Consider the following 23,008-nt stretch of genomic DNA (forward strand, 5'->3'; position numbering starts at 1 on the left):
AGCTGACAGAGCTTGAGAGGATCTGCAAAGAAGAATGGGAGAAACTCCCCAAATACAGGTGTGCCAAGCTTGTAGCAACATACCCAAGAAGACTCGAAGCTGCAATCGCTGCCAAAGTACAGGGTCTGAATACATATGTAAATGTAATATTTCTGTATTTATTTATTGCAAAAAATTCAAAACCACTTTTTTTTTGCTTTATCATTGTGTGTAGGTTGATGAGAGGAAAAAACTATTTAATCAATTTTAGAATAAGGCTGTAACTTAACAAAATGTGGGAAAAGTCAAGGTGTCTGAATACTTTCAGAAGGCACTGTACAGTATGTTGGTGATAAGTGGTTCTTGGTGGTGATTGGGTCAGGGGGGAAGGGTGTGGTCATTGAGATCTAGAGATAGGCTATTGACCTATTTCTGTGCATAACAGGCCCACACACTTTCACAATAACACACTATTCTCTCATGTTCACATGGTCAATATAACTGTAAAATATAAATTTTTATTGTCGATGTTATGACACTGTTGTAAAAAGTGTTCTTCCCACTCTGAAAACAGAATAAGGCTTGACTTCCCTCATATTTCAAGTCATAGTACAAAGAATAAGTTATGCTTGGGTTCCCATTAGGACAAATCCCATTAGGACAAATCCTGATTTGAGAAACACTTTGGGGAATTCACTTGACTTGATGTGTGCATGTTTGGGGGGAAAACTCCAAATTTGGTCATTGTCACATTGACATGGGCACAATATTAGGCTATAGCATTTACAGCACAGAGTAGGTCTACATTCTCTCACACTGAATCACTATGTTCAACCACTACTGCCCTCTTAACGTCTGGTACAACCATTGCTTCCTCTAATGCATAACCAACACACGCACAGTCTTTCACCGCTCCTGGTGACCTCTTATCCAGCTTGTTGAATAATAGTCATGTTATGCTCTAAATAAATTTATACCGGTTAAAATATATGGAATGAATCAATGACAAGGGGCAAGTCCGCGCTTGTCAGAAAAGTACACACACACACACACACACACACACACACACACACACACACACACACACACACACACACACACTGCTCATATGATAACAATTACCTCCGTACAACCCCCAGAATGTGGTGGTGTGGTGGCAGCAAAGTCCGCTCTCCCCGGTTTACAGAAGTAGGACCCAACCCACTCTGTCTGACTGATAACTCTCTGCTCCAATCGATACCATAAAAATCTTCGGACAGCCTATAGTGTCGTTGTGAGTGTGTAGCGGTACTCATTTCAACATAATGTAAAATAATCCATAAAGTAGCGGGGTTATTATCAATAGTCTACTATCTGTGTAACGGAGCACAACAGTTTAAATGTGAATTGCTAAGAACAGGGAATTTGGATAGTTTGACATTTTCTTGCGCTGCTGTTTGGAGTGACTACGGTGAGTTTTACGCGTGCCAGAACCGACATTCCAGAAGTGACAGGCCACGGGACTGGTGCTTTTTTGGAGGCGCTACACGCGATCCTTGTTATCATTCCAGACTACGAAAAGGTATGCGAATAATAAACCTGTGTATTTTGTGTTAAATAGCCTGCCAAATGAAACTTTAAAAAACAAAAAAATTATAATGTTTGTGTTTTACAGACTTCTCTTCCCACCTTATTGAAACCTCACAGCATATATGAAATAAAACGTTTTGGATCATGTATTTATTTCCCCCTGGTGACACATATCATTGTGTAACAGTATAGCTTCCGTCCCTCGCCTCGCCCCAGGGACCTTCTGCACACATCGACAACAATCACGATCGATACACCGTTACCCATCGCTCCACAAAAGCCACGCCAATGCAGAGCAAAGGAAACAACTACTTCAAGGTCTCAGAGCGAGTAACGTCGCCGATTGAAACGCTATTAGTACGCACCCGCTAACTAGCTAGCCATTTCACACCGGTTACATTTGTAACCTCAAAATTCACATTGCTTTTGTATACCTTATGTTTACTGCTGTTAGTGATGGCTTTCTGTCAATAACAGCAATGATTTACTTCTCACTTTTTATTGGAATTCCTAATCCGAGTCATGCGTTATTTGCTTATTGCGCAGAAGAGCGTGCTAGTGATTATGACCTCATGGCTCAAGTCACTTACAGTAGTGGGTGGGCAGTATAAGAGATGGGGAGAAGGTCCTATTTACCAAAATTGCGATTTCCCTGCCCACTATATGAGCCAATACACTGAAAGAACCTCTATTCAGGGTAGAGTTATAGTCAGTGGTTTGAAGGACTGAAAGGAAGGCGGTGTTGTGATAACACGTTTCCATATCCATATATTACTGATATCTACCATCCCCTCCTGATCTCTCTCCCTGAACAGTCTTTCCCTCACTAGTCATTATTCATTCCTTCTCCTATCCTGCATGTTTTTTTCCCTTGTTTATTTGACATTTTCCACACTGAGATGTATTAAGCTCTTCTCTTTCTCTCTCCTCCCTCTTTTCTCTCCCTGTTTTTGTGCTCTCCTCCCTCTCTTTCTCCCTTTCTCTCCCCTGCTCTCCCTCTAGATTGCTTTAAATATTTATACTTTGAAAACTGAGCTGCTAGAATGTGGAGGGCGAGGGATGGAGTTAGGGGATGGCGTGTTGTTGTTAATGGTGTTACCACTCAGGGGACTTCCCTCTTGTCCAATCAGTGAGTCATACAGTACTATGATCTATGTTTGAACACACTGTTGGTTGACAGTGACATAGTAGGACAACACACACATGCACCTGCTACACATCTGAAGGGGAATTCTAAGGGGAAATTTGAGGAAATACCGTATGAGATTTGGAGATCACAAAAAAAAAACAGCAGTCATAAAAATCTTTGTATGATTCATTTTGGTAGGGAATAGGGACGCAGGTGGGAGATATAGATGAGCCAGGGGCAACTTCATCTTACTCCAGTGTTACTGTGACTCTGACTTCCTCCAGGTGTTGGGCCCTGCCTCTTCATAGGTGATGTTTGCCAAGGCAACTGCAAAATTTGTTCGTCAGATCGACCCAGATGGAACCCTGATCTCGGTCTCCCGCCTTAATGACTCAGACAAGTTGGTTCCCATGGCGCTGGTTGTCAAGCGCAACCGTTTCTGGTTCTGGCAACGACCCAAGTACCTGCCATCTGACTTCACACTCAGTCACCTGTTGCTAGGAGACAAAGAACTCACTCCAGGTAAAGTAGGGCCATTGTTACTCCTCATATACATCTCACAAGCTGTACATCTCATCTTTTTTTCCCCACACACAACTGTCTAAAACATACAGCCATTCATAACTAACATAGACAGAGTAGGAGTCAGAGAGGTAATCTGTCTTCATACGGCACTTGTCTCTGTACTCTCTCAGACGTGTCTGAATCAGACTTCCTGTCCTATGAGGGGAGGTTTGGAGACAACCTGAGTGGAAAGCTGGATGCCAAGGCTGGATCCATCAGTGTCAATGTGGAGGGGCGGTGCTCCTCAAAGCTCCAATTATCATTCGGCAAGCTGAAAAAGCAAGATGTTGATGTACAGAAGCTACTGCTGGCCTCCAATGACAGGTACTGTACTGTAAATAGACATACTGTCACTTTTGTCATATTGATGATATCAAGGCGTGATAAGCATACATTCTTCTTTTAATGAAGGAAAAACACTAAACAAACTAACAAAGAAACAAAACTAACGTGAAGTGAGAAGCTTATATATACAGTGCCTTGCGAAAGTATTCGGCCCCCTTGAACTTTGCGACCTTTTGCCACATTTCAGGCTTCAAACATAAAGATATAAAATTGTATTTTTTTGTGAAGAATCAACAACAAGTGGGACACAATCATGAAGTGGAACGACATTTATTGGATATTTCAAACTTTTTTAACAAATCAAAAACTGAAAAATTGGGCGTGCAAAATTATTCAGCCCCCTTAAGTTAATACTTTGTAGCGCCACCTTTTGCTGCGATTACAGCTGTAAGTCGCTTGGGGTATGTCTCTATCAGTTTTGCACATCGAGAGACTGAAGTTTTTTCCCATTCCTCCTTGCAAAACAGCTCGAGCTCAGTGAGGTTGGATGGAGAGCATTTGTGAACAGCAGTTTTCAGTTCTTTCCACAGATTCTCGATTGGATTCATGTCTGGACTTTGACTTGGCCATTCTAACACCTGGATATGTTTATTTTTGAACCATTCCATTGTAGATTTTGCTTTATGTTTTGGAACATTGTCTTGTTGGAAGACAAATCTCCGTCCCAGTCTCAGGTCTTTTGCAGAATCCATCAGGTTTTCTTCCAGAATGGTCCTGTATTTGGCTCCATCCATCTTCCCATCAATTTTAACCATCTTCCCTGTCCCTGCTGAAGAAAAGCAGGCCCAAACCATGATGCTGCCACCACCATGTTTGACAGTGGGGATGGTGTGTTCAGCTGTGTTGCTTTTACGCCAAACATAACGTTTTGCATTGTTGCCAAAAAGTTCAATTTTGGTTTCATCTGACCAGAGCACCTTCTTCCACATGTTTGGTGTGTCTCCCAGGTGGCTTGTGGCAAACTTTAAACAACACTTTTTATGGATATCTTTAATAAATGGCTTTCTTCTTGCCACTCTTCCATAAAGGCCAGATTTGTGCAATATACGACTGATTGTTGTCCTATGGACAGAGTCTCCCACCTCAGCTGTAGATCTCTGCAGTTCATCCAGAGTGATCATGGGCCTCTTGGCTGCATCTCTGATCAGTCTTCTCCTTGTATGAGCTGAAAGTTTAGAGGGACGGCCAGGTCTTGGTAGATTTGCAGTAGTCTGATACTCCTTCCATTTCAATATTATCGCTTGCACAGTGCTCCTTGGGATGTTTAAAGCTTGGGAAATCTTTTTGTATCCAAATCCGGCTTTAAACTTCTTCACAACAGTATCTCGGACCTGCCTGGTGTGTTCCTTGTTCTTCATGATGTTCTCTGCGCTTTTAACGGTGCATTTATACGGAGACTTGATTACACACAGGTGGATTGTATTTATCATCATTAGTCATTTAGGTCAACATTGGATCATTCAGAGATCCTCACTGAACTTCTGGAGAGAGTTTGCTGCACTGAAAGTAAAGGGGCTGAATAATTTTGCACGCCCAATTTTTCAGTTTTTGATTTGTTGAAAAAGTTTGAAATATCCAATAAATGTCGTTCCACTTCATGATTGTGTCCCACTTGTTGTTGATTCTTCACAAAAAAATACAGTTTTATATCTTTATGGTTGAAGCCTGAAATGTGTCAAAAGGTCGCAAAGTTCAAGGGGGCCGAATACTTTCGCAAGGCACTGTATATATATATAACGAGTGCTGACATGCAACTAACCATAGACAATAACCCACAAAACCATAGATAATAACCCACAAAACCAAAAATGGGAAATGGCAACCTAAATAAGATCCCCAATCAGAGACAACAATAAACAGCTGTCTCTGATTGGGAACCAATTCAGGCCACCATAGACCTACAGATACCTAGACATACAAAAAAACATAGATATAGAAAAACCCCTAGACAAGACAAAAAACACACATACCCACCCTCGTCACACCCTGACCTGACCAAAATAATACAGAAAACATAGATAACTAAGGTCAGGGCGTGATACATACACATAGATGAATAAACAGACACACACTCACTCATTCATACATGCTGTACAAGCATCCGCATCTCTCTCTCTTCCTAAATCTCTCCATCTCTGTTTCTGTTTCCTTTTTCTCACCAGACCCAGTCTCTCCAGTTTTGGTCATTCAGTCAAGTCCAAAATGATTGGCACACTTGATAAAGATTAACAAAAAAGACTGTATGGAATAAATACACTGAACAAAAATATAAACGCAACATGTAAAGTGTTGGTCCCATATTTCATGAGCTGGAAATAAAATACATTTTCCATATGCATTTCTCTCAAATGTTGTACACATTTGTTTACATCCCTGTTATTGATAATATCTCCTTTACCAAGATAATCCATACACCTGACATGTGTGGCATATCAAGAAGCTGATTAAACAGCATGATCATTACAGAGGTGCACCTTGTGCTGGGGACAATAGAAGGCCACACTAAAATGTGCAGTTTTGTCACGCAACACAATGAATGCCACATATGTCTCAAATTTTGAGGGAGCGTACAATTGGCATTGTGACTGCAGGAATGTCCACCAGAGCTGTTTCCAGAGAATTTACTGTTCATTTCTCTACCATAAGACACCTCCAATGTTGTTTTAGAGAATTTGGCTGTACGTCCAACCGGCCTCACAAGTGTAGAACACGTGTAACCACGCCAGCCCAGGACCTCCACATCCGGGTTCTTCACCTGCGGGATCGTCTGAGACCAGCCACCCAGACAGCTGATAAAACTGTGGGTTTGCACAAACAAATAATTTTTGCACAAACTGTCAGAAGCTCACCTCTGTGCTCGTCGTCCTCACCAGGGTCTTGACCTGACTGCAGTTTGGTGTCGTAACTGACTTCAGTGGGCAAATGCTCACCGTTGATGGCCACTGGCACGCTGGACAATGAACACAATTGAATTTTATTCGTGGTCATTTGAATGCACAGAGATACCATGAGGAGCTCCAGAGGGCCATTGTCGTGCCATTCATCCGCCGCCATCTCCTCATGTTTCAGCATGATAACGCACGGCCCCATGTCGCAAGGATTCCTGGAAGCTGAAAATGTCCCAGTTCTTCCATGGCCTGCATACTCACCAGACATGTCACCCATTGAGCATATTTGAGATTCTCTGGATTGACGTGTATGACAGCGTGTTCCAGTTTCCGCCAATATCCAGCAACTTCGCACAGCCAGTGAAGAGGAGTGGGACAACATTCCACATTCCACCATCAACAGCCTGATCAACTCTATGTGAAGGAGATGTGTCGCCCTGCTTGAGTCAAATGGTGGTCACACCAGATACTGACTGGTTTTCTGATCCACGCCCCTACCTTTAAAAAAAAAACTTATCTGTGACCAACATAGGCATATAAGTACTCCCAGTCATGTGAAATCCATAGATTAGAGCCTAATGAAGTTATTTCAGTTGACTGATTTCCAGTTCTATGAACTGAAATCTTTGAACTAATTGCATGTTGCATTGATCTTTTTGTTCAGTGTAATAATATACTGAGCTATATTGTATGCAATTGGTTTTTGGAAAATAATTTTATACTAATACAATAGAAAAAACAAGGAGATTTTGTTTAACAAGTAATACAATAATATTTTTTTTTAAAGAAAGGGGTCAAAATGATTGTCACCCCTGTTTTCAATATCTCACCTTGTGAGGATAATGACACTGAGACTTTTTCTCAAATGTTTAATGAGTTGGAGAACACATTGGGAGGGATCTTAGACCATTCCTCCATACAGAATTTTTCCAGATCCTTGATATCCTTCATCTGCTCTTATGGACGGCCCTCTTCAATTCAAACCACAGGTTTTCAATGGGGTTCAAGTCCAGAGACTGAGATGGCCATTTCAAAATGTTGATTTTGTGGTTAATTAACCATTTCTTTGTGAGTTTTGATGTATGCTTGGGGTTATTGTCTTACTGGAAGATCCACTTGCGGCCAAGTTTTAAGAGGCAACTATCTTTTTGGCTAAAATGTCCTGGTACTTGTTAAAGTTAATGATGTCGTTGACCTTAACAAGTGACCCAGGACCAGTGGAAGCAAAATAGCCCCATAACATCAAAGATCCAACACCATATTTTACAGTAGGTATGAGGTTCTATTCTGCATATGATTCCTATTTTCGATGTCAAACCCACCACTGGTCTGCGTGACCAGAGCTCTATTTTCATGTCACCTGACTATAGAACCAGATAGAGGTCTACCTGTGCCCAGCACCTGCCCCTTTGCCCTCCCACTCACCAAGTACCCTTTTGGGTGGTGGTATATATATTTTTCAGTGTACAGTTTTGGTCATCGTTGTCCTAAACCCCTTACCTCCAAGTCGTTGTGACGTTGTCAGGTTTGCCACCCCTAGCCTTGCGTTGTCCTTCGGCCTGCCCTGTATGGAGCTCATGTGTGCCATGTTGTCTTTTTCTTTCCTGTATGCAGTATCCTGTACCCAGTATCCAAACATGCACGGCTTGAAATGCAGTCACCGGTTAAGTGTGTATAGCAAGCTACCTAGTTTACATATCAACAGCACTGTCACAGCAGCACAACATTTGATTAACACCCGATAACACTTGATTTCCATCATCCTTAATATTCCGTCTGGTTGGCTGATAGCCTATGTACAGACTGCAGCACCTCATCATTGCCACGGAAGGGTGCTGGAGGTGGTGCAGCACCCCTGAGGAATTGAAATACATTTACATTACTGCTGTCTGTTCAGAAAGAAATGAAACAATTCAGAATAGTCTACTACACCATGAGAATTTATCCGCAGAGGATCAATAGATTATTTTAACAACTAACCTAGCTGTTGATGGTGTGTAGCCCAATAACAAGGTATAGCCTACAGTCAGGAACGTGTGGCAAATCTGTCAATGAACAGCATGCATACAAAACATTATTTGAAATACAATCGCGGGAAAACACAGGTTAGAAAGCAAATAGCTCCTGCTGAAAAGAGAAGACTCAACATTTTCTGCTATAGGCTACCAACATATTGTATCAACTTATACAAGAGAGAGATAGGCTTTTGGCACGAGTGCATCGGCCATCACTTGCGGCCATCACTTGCGAGTGAGCTGCGCATCATTCGGTGAGTCAGTGAAACTGGAAAGCTTTTCCCGTACACGTGTGTCTACTAAAATTTGTTTGGGGCTGCCTCTCGTGCTTCCGTCGTTGACTTAACTCCTCGTATCCTCACCGTTCCTCTCTCGCTGCCTCCATCTGCTCTCTTGTTATGAATTTAGAGATAAAAATTATGAAATTCCATCCTTTTTTTCAAGGTGGGGGGGTGCCCTTTTTCAGATTGAACACCTGCCCCCTGAAAGGTCTGTGCACCAGTTCCTATCCAAGTGTGAAGGCGTTTCCATTGGTTCCTATTCAAGTATGAAGGCGTTTCCATTGTTTCCTATCCAAGTGTGAAGGCGTTTCCATTGTTGCCTATCCAAGTGTGAAGGCGTTTCCATTGTTTCCTATCCAAGTGTGAAGGCGTTTCCATTGGTTCCTATTCAAGTGTAAAGGCATTTTCATTGGTTGGATGAAAATGAAAATAGTGCTCTTTGCACACCTGGTGAGGTATTGAAAGGTATTGAAAACTGGGGTGCCAATAATCTTTACCACTGTCTTTTTTAGATTAAAAAAAGATTTCTGAGTACCTTAGTTGGAAAAGCACTATATAAATCCAATAATTATTATTATTTAATTATAATTATTACTTGTTAAACAAAATCTCCTTCTCTGAGCAATTTATATTACTTGTTAAACAAAATCTCCTTCTCAGAGCAATTGTATTAGTATAAAATAATATAATTTCCCCTTTTTTTGTTGAGTACAATACAGCTCAGTATTTGTATTATTTATTTTATCCATCTGTGTATTCATCTACAGTGTGTGTATGTCTATGTACAGTACTGTACCTGTCATTGGAGGCAAGCAGTAGCCTCTTCAGCTTTCTGAACCCCCATCTCTGTGTGTAGGGTGGTGGACATGCAGCATGTGCTGGTGCAGCAGAGTCAGAAGCATGCAGAGGTGTTTGCTGTGTTGAAGGAGAGGATCCTGACCACCACCCCCTGCTCCATCTCAGAACAGGTCCAGGAGCAGGGCACCTGCCAGGGGGTTCTGGGACTACTGGGCAAACTGGGGACACACTCTGTAAAGGTGGGTTGTGGAAGAGAAAAGGAGATACGGAGAGAAAGCGAGAGGGAGAGAGAGAGTGAGAGAGAGACTGGGGAGTGTTGTTACATGTTTTAACATGTTAGTTGTGCCAGGTGTGTGTTACGTTATTACACGTCTTTTCTATGTGTTATTGAGTATATATTTGTTTTGTTTGTGTATCACACCAGGTGTGTGTTATTACATGTTATTACACGTGTGTATATCAGGTGTGTGTGCAGGAGAATAGCGGTATAGAGATGGACAGTGACGTTTCCTTGGAGATTCCTCCTCTCACTGTCATCGCCTACAGCCTCATAGAGCTAGAGGTCAGGAAAGACGGACACTATGGTGAGTATGTATGTGTGTGTATACGTGTGTGTGTGTGTGTCACCCACTCAAGGTAATTACGTTGCAATTCTACAAGGTGAGTTACTTATTCTCCTCCTCTTTGTCTCGCTCTCTGTCTCTCTCTCTTTCTCTCTCGTTCTTTCTTTCCCTCTCTCTCTCTCTCTCTTTATCTCCCTCTCTCTCTCTCTCTCTCTCTCTCTCTCTTTTTGGCTATTTTTCTCTCTTTCTCTCTCGCTCTGTATTTTCAGAGCTGTGTCTACAGCATGGTACTCTTGGAGGATTCGAGGCAGACTCTGGGAAGACCTCGCCTTCCCAGGATTCCTTTGATACTCTGTGTGTTGTGGACGGGCTGGAGTGGGCGGAGGAGATTCCTGAAGGAGCACCACTCAGCGCACTGCAGAAAAGTATGTGTGTTTGTGTGTGTTTCATTCATTCATCCATTCATTCATTTATTGTTGATCCAGGAATGTCAGTTGAGAATTTAGTTCCCTTTTTTTGTGGACGTTTAGGTATACACCAGTTGATTTGACCAACATGTCAGTGTGTTTGTGTGTGATAGTGTGTCAATATGCCCTATGTATAAAAGAGGAATTGAAATCTGTAGACAGCTATTCTACAGCAGAAATCGAGGATTGACTCTTCCTCTTTTTATCAAATGAATGATACTGAGAGAGGAAGTGCAGTGCTGAGTTTGCCTTACTTTGGATAAAAGCATTTAACATTGGGGACATTTTCACGCACAGAATCAGACTGAGAGGAATTTCTCTGTTAGCATCCTACAGTGGTCTATTCCTCATATTGTGACTGACGTGTCATGAGAAAAGTGAGCCTGAGAGGCAAGCTCTGATTGGTTATTTATCTCCCTCTATAGACTTGCAGGACTTGGAGGTCTATCTACATCAGTTAGTGGTTCTTCCAGAGTCTACCCGGTCCACTCTGTTCCAGAGACTCTGTGAGGTTCTAGTGGACAGAACCACACTCACGGTTCTGGAACACACGGTTAGTGGCACAGTGGCCAAGGCCAAAAGTAGTGCACTATAAGGGAATAGGGTGCCATTTGGGATGCAGCGCTTATCTGATAGCATTGTTTTGTGGACCTTTTAGATCAGGCACAGTCATATCTGTGACAGTATGATTTGGTATTATTTGTATTCATTGCTTTCTCTCTCTCTCTCTTTCTCTCTCTAGCTCTCTCTCTCTCTATCACTCTTTATCTCTCTCTATCTCCCTCTCCTCTCTCTCTCTCTATCACTCTTTATCTCTCTCTATCTCCCTCTCCTCTCTCTCTCTCTCTTTCTCTCTCTCTCTCTCTCTCTCTCTCTTTCTCTCTCTAGCTCTCTCTCTCTCTATCACTCTTTATCTCTCTCTATCTCCCTCTCCTCTCTCTCTCTCTCTCTCTCTCTCTTTCTCTTTCTCTCTCTAGCTCTCTCTCTCTCTATCACTCTATCTCTCTCTATCTCCCTCTCCTCTCTCTCTCTCTCTTTCTCTCTCTAGCTCTCTCTCTCTCTATCACTCTTTATCTCTCTCTATCTCCCTCTCCCCTCTCTCTCTCTCTCTCTCTCTTTCTCTCTCTAGCTCTCTCTCTCTCTATCACTCTTTATCTCTCTCTATCTCCCTCTCCTCTCTCTCTCTCTCTCTCTCTCTCTCTCTCTCTCTTTCTCTCTCTAGCTCTCTCTCTATCACTCTTTGTCTCTCTCTCTCTCTCTCTATCACTCTTTATCTCTCTCTCTCTCTCTATCACTCTTTATCTCTCTCTATCACTCTTTATCTCTCTCTCTCTCTCTCTATCACTCTTTATCTCTCTCTCTATCACTCTTTATCTCTCTCTCTCTCTCTCTCTCTCTCTCTCTCTCTCTCTATCACTCTTTATCTCTCTCTCTCTCTCTCTCTCTATCACTCTTTCTCTCTCTAGCTCTCTAGCTCTCTCTCTCTCTTTATCACTCTTTATCTCTCTCTATCTCCCTCTCCCTCTCTCTCTCTCTCTCAATTCAGTTCAATTCAAAGGGCTTTGTTGGCATGGGAAACATGTTTACATTGCCAAAGAAAGTGAAATGGATAGAAAACAATTACAAATCTACAGTAAACATTACATCTCTCTCTCTCTTTCTCTCAGTTGGAGGGGTTGTGTAGAGGTGAGGACCTTGACCCTACAGAGGTAAAGGAGTTGTCTGTTTCTCAGATCAAATCTGTCTCCGCCCTATCGGACCTGGTCCAGAAATTCCCACCAAATGAGATACAGGCTGAAGGAACCTCCATCCCCCTCCATCTGACTGCCACTCACCTGCTGGTTAGCGCCTTGGAGGGTGAGAGTGTGTGTGTGTATGTGTATATATATCTATATACAGTGGGGAGAACAAGTATTTGATACACTGAGAATTTTGCAGGTTTTCCAACTTACAAAGCATGTACAGGTCTGTAGTTTTTATCATAGGTACACTTCAACTGTGAGAGACGGAATCTAAAACAAAAATCCAGAAAACACATTGTATGATTTTTAAGTAATTAATTTGCATTTTATTGCATGACATAAGTATTTGATACATCAGAAAAGCAGAACTTAATATTTGGTATAGAAACCTTTGTTTGCAATTACAGAGATCATACGTTTCCTGTAGTTCTTGACCAGGTTTGCACACACTGCAGCAGGGATTTTGGCCCACTCCTCCATACAGACCTCCAGATCCTTCAGGTTTCGGGGCTGTCGCTGGGCAATACGGACTTTCAGCTCCCTCCAAAGATTTTCTATTGGGTTCAGGTCTGGAGACTGGCTAGGCCACTCCAGGACCTTGAGATGTTTCTTACGGAGCCACTCCTTAGTTGCCCTGGCTGTTTGTTTCGGGTCATTGTCATGCTGGAAGACCCAGCCACGACCCATCTTCAATCCTCTTACTGAGGGAAGGAGGTTGTTGGCCAAGATCTCGCGATACATGGCCCCATCCATCCTCCCCTCAATACGGTGCAGTCGTCCTGTCCCCTTTGCAGAAAAGCATCCCCAAAGAATTATGTTTCCACCTCCATGCTTCACGGTTGGGATGGTGTTCTTGGGGTTGTACTCATCCTTCTTCTTCCTCCAAACACGGCGAGTGGAGTTTAGACCAAAAAGCTCTATTTTTGTCTCATCAGACCACATTACTTTCTCCCATTCCTCCTCTGGATCATCCAGATGGTCATTGGCAAACTTCAGACGGGCCTGGACATACGCTGGCTTGAGCAGGGGGACCTTGCGTGCGCTGCAGGATTTTAATCCATGACGGCGTAGTGTGTTACTAATGGTTTTCTTTGAGACTGTGGTCCCAGCTCTCTCCAGGTCATTGACCAGGTCCTGCCGTGTAGTTCTGGGCTGATCCCTCACCCTCCTCATGATCATTGATGCCCCACGAGGTAAGATCTTGCATGGAACCTCAGACCGAGGGTGATTGACCGTCATCTTGAACTTCTTCATTTTCTAATAATTGCGCCAACAGTTGTTGCCTTCTCACCAAGCTGCTTGCCTATTGTCCTGTAGCCCATCCCAGCCTTGTGCAGGTCTACAATTGTATCCCTGATGTCCTTACACAGCTCTCTGGTCTTGGCCATTGTGGAGAGGTTGGAGTCTGTTTGATTGAGTGTGTGGACAGGTGTCTTTTATACAGGTAACAAGTTAAAACAGGTGCAGTTAATACAGGTAATGAGTGGAGAACAGGAGGGCTTCTTAAAGAAAAACTAACAGGTCTGTGAGAGCCGGAATTCTTACTGCTTGGTAGGTGATCAAATACTTATGTCATGCAATAAAATGCAAATGAATTACTTAAAAATCATACAATGTGATTTTCTGGATTTTTTGTCATGTATTGTCATGTTGTGTCTTTCTGTCCTTTCCTTTCACCCTGTCTCCCTCTGCTGGTCGTACTAGGTTACCGTTTCTGTCCCTCTTTCCCCCAGCTGTTCCTTGTCTTCTCTGACTACCTCATTCACCCCTTTTCCCACCTGTTCCCTTTTTCCCTCTGATTAGGTCCCTATATCTCTCTCTGTTTCTGCTCCTGTCTTTGTCGGATTCTTGTTTGTGTGTCTCATGCCTGAACCAGACTATCATCGTGTTTGCTGCAACCTTGTCCTGTCCTGTTGGAATCTACCTGTCCATCTGAGCCCACGTGTGTTCATCATTAAAGAAACTCTGTTTGTTAATTCGCTTTTGGGTCCTCATTCACGCACCTGACAGAAGAATCCGACCAAGAATGGACCCAGCGACTTCGGATCCTCTCCACTCAGCCGTCGAGATCCAGGGAGCGATGCTAGGCAGACACGAGCAGGAATTGTCTGCTGCTCGACATGCCGTTGAGACCCTGGCCACCCAAGTCTCCAACCTCACAGAACAGGTTCACCATCTCCGCCTCGATCCACCGGCCACTTCCAGGGCTTTCGAATCTCCGGAGCCCAGAATCAATAACCCGCCGTGTTACTCTGGGGAGCCCACTGAATGCCGCTCGTTCCTCACCCAGTGTGATATTGTGTTTTCTCTCCAGCCCAACACTTACGCCAGGAGCACTGCTCGTGTCGCCTACGTCATATCTCTCCTTACTGGACGGGCTCGTGAGTGGGGCACGGCAATCTGGGAGGCAAGGGCTGAGTGTACTAACCAGTATCAGGACTTTAAGGAGGAGATGATACGGGTTTTTGATCGATCTGTTTTTGGGGAGGAGGCTTCCAGGGCCCTGTCTTCCCTATGTCAAGGCAATCGATCCATAACAGACTACTCTATTGAGTTTCGCACTCTTGCTGCCTCCAGTGGCTGGAACGAGCCGGCTTTGCTCGCTCGTCTTCTGGAGGGTCTCCGCGCAGAGGTAAAGGATGAGATTCTCTCCCGGGAGGTTCCTTCCAGCGTGGATTCCTTGATTGAACTCGCTATTCGCATTGAGCGACGGGTTGATCGTCGTCAACGAGCTCGTGGAAAGGAGCTCGCGTTCTCCGTTCCCCCCTCTCCGCATCACTACCATCTTCCTCTGCCGGCTCGGGAGCTGAGCCTATGCAGCTGGGAGGTATCCGCATCTCGACTAAGGAGAGGGAACGGAGAATCACCAACCGCCTCTGTCTCTATTGCGGTTCTGCTGGTCATTTTGTCACTTCATGTCCAGTAAAAGCCAGAGCTCATCAGTAAGCGGAGGGCTACTGGTGAGCGCTACTACTCCTGTCTCTCCTTCAAGATCCTGCACTACCTTGTCGGTCCATCTACGCTGGACCGGGTCGTCAGCTTCCTGCAGTGCCTTAATAGACTCTGGGGCGGAGGGCTGTTTTATGGACGAGACCTGGGCTCGGGAACATGACATTCCTCTCAGACAGTTAAGGGAGTCCACGGCCTTGTTCGCCCTGGATGGTAGTCCTCTCCCCAGGATTCAGCGTGAGACGCTACCTTTAACCCTCACTGTTTCTGGTAATCATAGCGAAACCATTTCTTTTTTAATTTTTCGTTCACCTTTTACACCTGTTGTTTTGGGCCATCCCTGGCTAGTTTGTCATAATCCTTCCATTAATTGGTCTAGTAATTCTATCCTCTCCTGGAACGTCTCTTGTCATGTGAAATGTTTAATGTCTGCTATCCCTCCTGTTTCCTCTGTCTCTTCTTCACAGGAGGAGCCTGGTGATTTGACAGGGGTGCCGGAGGAATATCACGATCTGCGCACGGTGTTCAGTCGGTCCAGGGCCACCTCTCTTCCTCCACACCGGTCGTATGATTGTAGTATTGATCTCCTTCCGGGAACCACTCCCCCCCGGGGTAGACTATACTCTCTGTCGGCTCCCGAACGTAAGGCTCTCGAGGATTATTTGTCTGTAGCTCTTGACGCCGGTACCATAGTCCCCTCCTCCTCTCCCGCCGGAGCGGGGTTTTTTTTTGTCAAGAAGAAGGACGGGTCTCTGCGCCCCTGCATAGATTATCGAGGGCTGAATGACATAACAGTGAAGAATCGTTATCCGCTTCCTCTTATGTCTTCAGCCTTCGAGATCCTGCAGGGAGCCAGGTTTTTCACTAAGTTGGACCTTCGTAACGCTTACCATCTCGTGCGCATCAGGGAGGGGGACGAGTGGAAGACGGCGTTTAACACTCCGTTAGGGCACTTTGAATACCGGGTTCTTCCTTTCGGCCTCGCTAACGCTCCAGCTGTCTTTCAGGCATTAGTCAATGATGTCCTGAGAGACATGCTGAACATCTTTGTTTTCGTTTACCTTGACGATATCCTGATTTTTTCACCGTCACTCCAGATTCATGTTCAGCACGTTCGACGTGTCCTCCAGCGCCTTTTAGAGAATTGTCTTTTTGTGAAGGCTGAGAAGTGCACTTTTCATGCCTCCTCCGTCACATTTCTCGGTTCTGTTATTTCCGCTGAAGGCATTAAGATGGATCCCGCTAAGGTCCAAGCTGTCATTGATTGGCCCGCCCCTAAGTCACGCGTCGAGCTGCAGCGCTTTCTCGGCTTCGCGAACTTCTATCGTCGTTTCATCCGTAATTTCGGTCAGGTGGCAGCTCCTCTCACAGCCCTTACTTCTGTCAAGACGTGCTTTAAGTGGTCCGTTTCCGCCCAGGGAGCTTTTGATCTCCTCAAGAATCGTTTTACATCCGCTCCTATCCTTGTTACACCTGACGTCTCTAGACAGTTCGTTGTCGAGGTTGACGCGTCAGAGGTGGGCGTGGGAGCCATTCTTTCTCAGCGCTCCCTCTCTGACGACAAGGTCCACCCATGCGCGTATTTTTCTCATCGCCTGTCGCCGTCGGAACGTAACTATGATGTGGGAAACCGCGAACTGCTCGCCATCCGGTTAGCCCTAGGCGAATGGCGACAGTGGTTGGAGGGGGCGACCGTTCCTTTTGTCGTTTGGACTGACCATAGGAACCTTGAGTACATCCGTTCTGCCAAACGACTTAATGCGCGTCAGGCGCGTTGGGCGCTGTTTTTCGCTCGTTTCGAGTTCGTGATTTCTTATCGTCCGGGCTCTAAGAACACCAAGCCTGATGCTTTATCTCGTCTCTTCAGTTCTTCAGTAGCCTCCACTGACCCCGAGGGGATTCTCCCTGAGGGGCGTGTTGTCGGGTTGACTGTCTGGGGAATTGAGAGGCAGGTAAAGCAAGCGCTCACTCACACTCCGTCGCCGCGCGCTTGTCCTAGGAACCTTCTTTTCGTTCCCGTTCCTACTCGTCTGGCCGTTCTTCAGTGGGCTCACTCTGCCAAGTTAGCCGGCCACCCTGGCGTTCGGGGTACGCTTGCTTCCATTCGCCAGCGTTTTTGGTGGCCCACTCGGGAGCATGACACGCGTCGTTTCGTGGCTGCTTGTTCGGTCTGCGCGCAGACTAAGTCCGGTAACTCCCCTCCTGCCGGCCGTCTCAGGCCGCTTCCCATTCCCTCTCGACCGTGGTCTCACATCGCCTTAGATTTTGTCACCGGACTGCCTTCGTCAGCGGGGAAGACTGTTATTCTTACGGTTGTCGATAGGTTCTCTAAGGCGGCTCATTTCATTCCCCTTGCTAAGCTTCCTTCTGCTAAAGAGACGGCACAAATCATCATCGAGAATGTTTTCAGAATTCATGGCCTTCCGTCAGACGTCGTTTCGGACAGAGGTCCGTAATTCACGTCTCAATTTTGGAGGGAGTTTTGCCGTTTGATTGGGGCTTCCGTCAGTCTCTCTTCCGGCTTTCACCCCCAGTCTAACGGTCAAGCAGAACGGGCCAATCAGACTATTGGTCGCATCTTACGCAGTCTTTCTTTTCGCAACCCTGCGTCTTGGTCAGAACAGCTCCCCTGGGCAGAATACGCCCACAACTCGCTTCCTTCGTCTGCGACCGGGCTATCTCCTTTTCAGAGTAGCCTCGGGTACCAGCCTCCGCTGTTCTCATCTCAGTTCGCCGAGTCCAGCGTCCCCTCCGCTCAGGCTTTTGTCCAACGTTGCGAGCGCACCTGGAAGAGGGTCAGGTCTGCACTTTGCCGTTATAGGACGCAGACTGTGAGGGCTGCTAATAAGCGTAGAACTAAGAGTCCTAGATATTGTCGCGGTCAGAGAGTTTGGCTCTCCACTCAGAACCTTCCCCTTAAGACGGCTTCTCGCAAGTTGACCCCGCGGTTCATTGGTCCGTTCCGTATTTCTCGGGTCATTAATCCTGTCGCAGTTCGACTTCTTCTTCCGCGATACCTTCGTCGCGTCCACCCGGTCTTCCATGTCTCCTGTATCAAGCCCGTTCTTCGCGCCCCCGCTCGTCTTCCCCCCCCCCCCCCCATCCTTGTCGAGGGCGCACCCATCTACAGGGTCCGTAGGATTTTGGACATGCGTCCTCGGGGCCGTGGTCACCAGTACCTCGTAGATTGGGAGGGGTACGGTCCTGAGGAGAGGAGTTGGGTTCCCTCTCGGGACGTGCTGGACCGTGCGCTGATCGAGGATTTCCTCCGTTGCCGCCAGGTTTCCTCCTCGAGTGCGCCAGGAGGCGCTCGGTGAGTGGGGGGGTACTGTCATGTATTGTCATGTTGTGTCTTTCTGTCCTTTCCTTTCACCCTGTCTCCCTCTGCTGGTCGTACTAGGTTACCGTTTCTGTCCCTCTTTCCCCCAGCTGTTCCTTGTCTTCTCTGACTACCTCATTCACCCCTTTTCCCACCTGTTCCCTTTTTCCCTCTGATTAGGTCCCTATATCTCTCTCTGTTTCTGCTCCTGTCTTTGTCGGATTCTTGTTTGTGTGTCTCATGCCTGAACCAGACTATCATCGTGTTTGCTGCAACCTTGTCCTGTCCTGTCGGAATCTACCTGTCCATCTGAGCCCACGTGTGTTCATCATTAAAGAAACTCTGTTTGTTAATTCGCTTTTGGGTCCTCATTCACGCACCTGACATTTTTGTTTTAGATTCTGTCTCTCACAGTTGAAGTGTACCTATGATAAAAATTACAGACCTCTACATGCTTTGTTAGTAGGAAAACCTGCAAAATCGGCAGTGTATCAAATACTTGTTCTCCCCACTGTATATGTGTGTATGTGTGTGTGTGTATGTTGCATTCTCTAACCCCTGTGTTTGGTGTTTCTGTAGCGTTGCCTGATGCTGCTCTGACTCTGCTGGGAGAATCTAGCCCTGATGTCCTGGAAGCCCTCAATACTCTGGTTAGTCCGATTCAATTCACTATATGATTCACCCGTCACTATACATGACTCACCATTCACTACTGAAACCCTCAATACTCGGATCAGTCTGATTCAATTCACTATAATATTCCCAAGTCACTTTATATGATTTTACGATTCACGACTCCTGATTCATATCAACTAAACCACTCCATCACAAATAAAATACTTTGAATACTCTGATCCAATATTAGTTCATAACTGTGTTATACAGACAGTAGTCAGGATGAATTATACTGTAGACTGATCCAATATTAGTTCATAACTGTGTTATACAGACAGTAGTCAGGATGAATTATACTGTAGACTGATCCAATATTAGTTCATAACTGTGTTATACAGACAGTAGTCAGGATGAATTATACTGTAGACTGATCCAATATTAGTTCATAACTGTGTTATACAGACAGTAGTCAGGATGAATTATACTGTAGACTGATCCAATATTAGTTCATAATTGTGTTATACAGACAGTAGTCAGGATGAATTATACTGTAGACTGATCCAATATTAGTTCATAACTGTGTTATACAGACAGTAGTCAGGATGAATTATACTGTAGACTGATCCAATATTAGTTCATAACTGTGTTATACAGACAGTAGTCAGGATGAATTATACTGTAGACTGATCCAATATTAGTTCATAACAGTGTTATACAGACAGTAGTCAGGATGAATTATACTGTAGACTGATCCAATATTAGTTCATAACTGTGTTATACAGACAGTAGTCAGGATGAATTATACTGTAGACTGATCCAATATTAGTTCATAACTGTGTTATACAGACAGTAGTCAGGATGAATTATACTGTAGGCTGATCCAATATTAGTTCATAACTGTGTTATACAGACAGTAGTCAGGATGAATTATACTGTAGACTGATCCAATATTAGTTCATAGCTGTGTTATACAGACAGTAGTCAGGATGAATTATACTGTAGACTGATCCAATATTAGTTCATAACTGTGTTATACCCAGACAATAGTCAGGATGAATTATACTGTAGACTGATCCAATATTAGTTCATAGCTGTGTTATACAGACAGTAGTCAGGATGAATTATACTGTAGACTGATCCAATATTAGTTAATAACTATGTTATACCCAGACAATAGTCAGGATGAATTATACTGTAGACTTTGCTCTGTACCTTACTTGTTGTCTGTCCCACAGCTAAAGGTAAATGGTCAGTCCCTCTCCTTTGAGTCACTGCCCCTCCCCTTGCAGGAAGAGGGGGCATTCCATTGGGCAGAGCAGCTCCTCCTCTCCTCCAATGTGATGCTGCGGAGAGAGACTGACAGGCTGTGGGCAGAGACTGGAGAAAAGCCAGGAGTGTTTCCATTGGTCATGTGCATCGCTGTGCAAGGACTTACATCTCTGTACACTGGGAAGGGGTAGGATGTGTGTGCATGGATCAGTATGTTTCAAATATTACATTTTGTGTGAAACTCCAGTGTTTCACTTGTGTGTTTTCCAAATATGCACTCAATGAATTCTGTATTTTTGGTGGCACTAACATTTTTTTTTTACAAACTAATTCTCAATGTAACTGTTTGAATTTGAAAAGCTGTAAAACAATCCACTCCAGAATATGAAGTAAGACCTGTGTTCGAAGAAACACTTACTGTGTTTGGAAAGAAACGCCTCAATCTCAATACACTAAAATGTTGCTCTGACACCCTAGTATTTCACGAAACCTTTACATTCTTTCTGCATGCTCATACAGATAAAACATGTATACAGAAGATTTTGTTATTTCAAAAGAGAAATGTACAGTATATGCTTATTTTAATATATAATGTTGCTTAAATGACATTTTAAGCTATATGTAACCTACAGTACCAGTCAAATGTTGACACACCTACTCATTCAAGGGTTTTTCTTTATTTGTATATTTTCTACATTGAATAATAATAGTGAAGACATCAAAACAATTAAATAACACATATAGAATCATGTAGTAACCAAAAAAGTGTTAAATTAATTCTTCAGAGTAGTCACCCTTTGCCTTGATGACAGCTTTGCACACTCTTGGCATTCTCTCAACCAGCTTCACCTGGAATGCTTTTCCAACAGTCTTGAAGGAGTTCCCACATATTCTGAGCACTTGTTGGCTGCTTTTCTTTCACTCTGCGGTCCAACTCATTCCAAACCATCTCAATTGGGTTGAGGTTGAGTGATTGTGGAGGCCAGGTCATCTGATGCAGCACTCCATCATTATCCTTCTTGTTCAAATAGCCCTTAAACAGCCTAGAGGAGTGTTGGGTCATTGTCCTGTTGGAAAACAAATGATAGTCCCACTAAGCGCTAACCAGATGGAATGGTGTATCGCTGCAGAATGCTGTGGTAGCCATGCTGGTTGTGTGCTTTGAATTCTAAATAATCACTGACAGTGTCACCAGCAAAGCAACATCACACCTCCTCCTCCATGCTTCACGGTGGGAACCACACATGCGGAGATCATCCATTCACCTACTCTGCATCTCAAAAATAAATGGCGGTTGGAACCAAAAATATCAAATATCAAAGGACCGATTTCCACCAGTCTAATGCCCATTGCTCATGTTTCTTGGCCCAAGCAAGTCTCTTCTTATTATTGGTGGTCTTTAGTAGTGGTTTCTTTGCAGCAATTTGACTATGAAGGCCTGATTCATGTAGTCTCCTCTGAACAGTTGATGGTGAGATTTGTCTGTTACTTGAACTCAGTGAAGCATTTATTTGGGCTGCAATTTGAGGTGCAGTTAACTCTAATGAACGTATCCTCTGCAGTAGAGGTAACTCTGGGTCTTCCTTTCCTGTGGCGGTCCTCATCAGAGCCAGTTTCATCATAGCACTTGATGGTTTTTGCCACTGCACTTGAAGAAACTTTCAAAGTTCTTGACATTTTCCAGATTGACTGACCTTCCTTCATGTCTTAAAGTAATGATGGACTGTCGTTTCTTTGCTTATTTGAGATGTTCTTGCCATAATATGGACTTGGTCTTTTACCAAATAGGGCTATCTTCTGTATGCCAACCCTACCTTGTCATAACACAACTGATTGGCTCAAACGCAATAAGAAAATAAATTCCACAAATGAACTTTTAACAAGGCACACGTGTTAATTGAAATTCATTCCAGGTGACTACCTCATGAAGCTGGTTGAGAGAATGCCAAGAGTGTGAAAAGCTGTCATCAAGGCAAAGGGTGGCTGCTTTGAAGAATCTCAAATATAAAATGTATTTTTTGATTTGTTTAACACTTTTATGGTTACTACATGATTCCATGTGTGTTGTTTCATAGTTTTGATGTCTTCACTATTACTCTACAATGTAGAAAATAGTAAAAATAAAGAAAAACCCTTGACTGGTAATGTATATAAACAAAATGTTTATTCAGTTTATGAACATACCACTCACTATCTACAGACAAGCTATTCTATAACTCGTTTTGAGATTATGGACTCATCCCAGTTGCTGGTACTGTTAGATCTAGTGGTATGGCTTAGTCAGAATGTGTATGTATGTAGATGTATTACCTCTGTAAAACATCAAGTCATAGCATATTGCTATTTGTTAGATTATCCTGCTTTTCAGGAGAATATCAATATGGTGCATTCTGCAATTTCACAATTCTACATAGTTGCAATGCTGCCACAAAACTATGCATTCTGTGTTTTTAATAAAATATACTGTATATTTATGAACCATCCATTGTCTCGGAATGGCTTTAAATATTACTGCA

General features: G+C 44.0%; 1 protein-coding gene across 2 annotated transcripts; it reads left to right on the forward strand.

The window, feature by feature from the left end:
* The first annotated feature begins 1,116 nt into the window (after positions 1 to 1,116).
* Positions 1,117 to 22,975, forward strand: LOC118941191 (gasdermin-E). Of its 2 annotated transcripts, none has more exons than XM_036953333.2 (10): positions 1,117 to 1,540; positions 2,962 to 3,199; positions 3,373 to 3,565; positions 9,627 to 9,807; positions 10,032 to 10,152; positions 10,401 to 10,556; positions 11,024 to 11,151; positions 12,266 to 12,455; positions 19,188 to 19,258; positions 20,459 to 22,975. In XM_036953333.2, the coding sequence occupies exons 2-10, from the start codon at positions 2,989 to 2,991 to the stop codon at positions 20,681 to 20,683; spliced, it is 1,476 nt and encodes a 491-aa protein (XP_036809228.2). In that variant the 5' UTR covers positions 1,117 to 1,540; positions 2,962 to 2,988; the 3' UTR covers positions 20,684 to 22,975. The 2 variants fall into 2 exon arrangements, with proteins under 2 accessions (XP_036809228.2, XP_036809229.2); XM_036953334.2 differs by having other exon boundaries at positions 20,513 to 22,975.
* Positions 22,976 to 23,008: the final 33 nt, after the last annotated feature.

This window comes from Oncorhynchus mykiss, chromosome 18, assembly GCF_057628025.1.
Source record: "Oncorhynchus mykiss isolate SJ-2025 chromosome 18, ASM5762802v1, whole genome shotgun sequence".
NCBI lineage: Eukaryota > Metazoa > Chordata > Actinopteri > Salmoniformes > Salmonidae > Oncorhynchus > Oncorhynchus mykiss.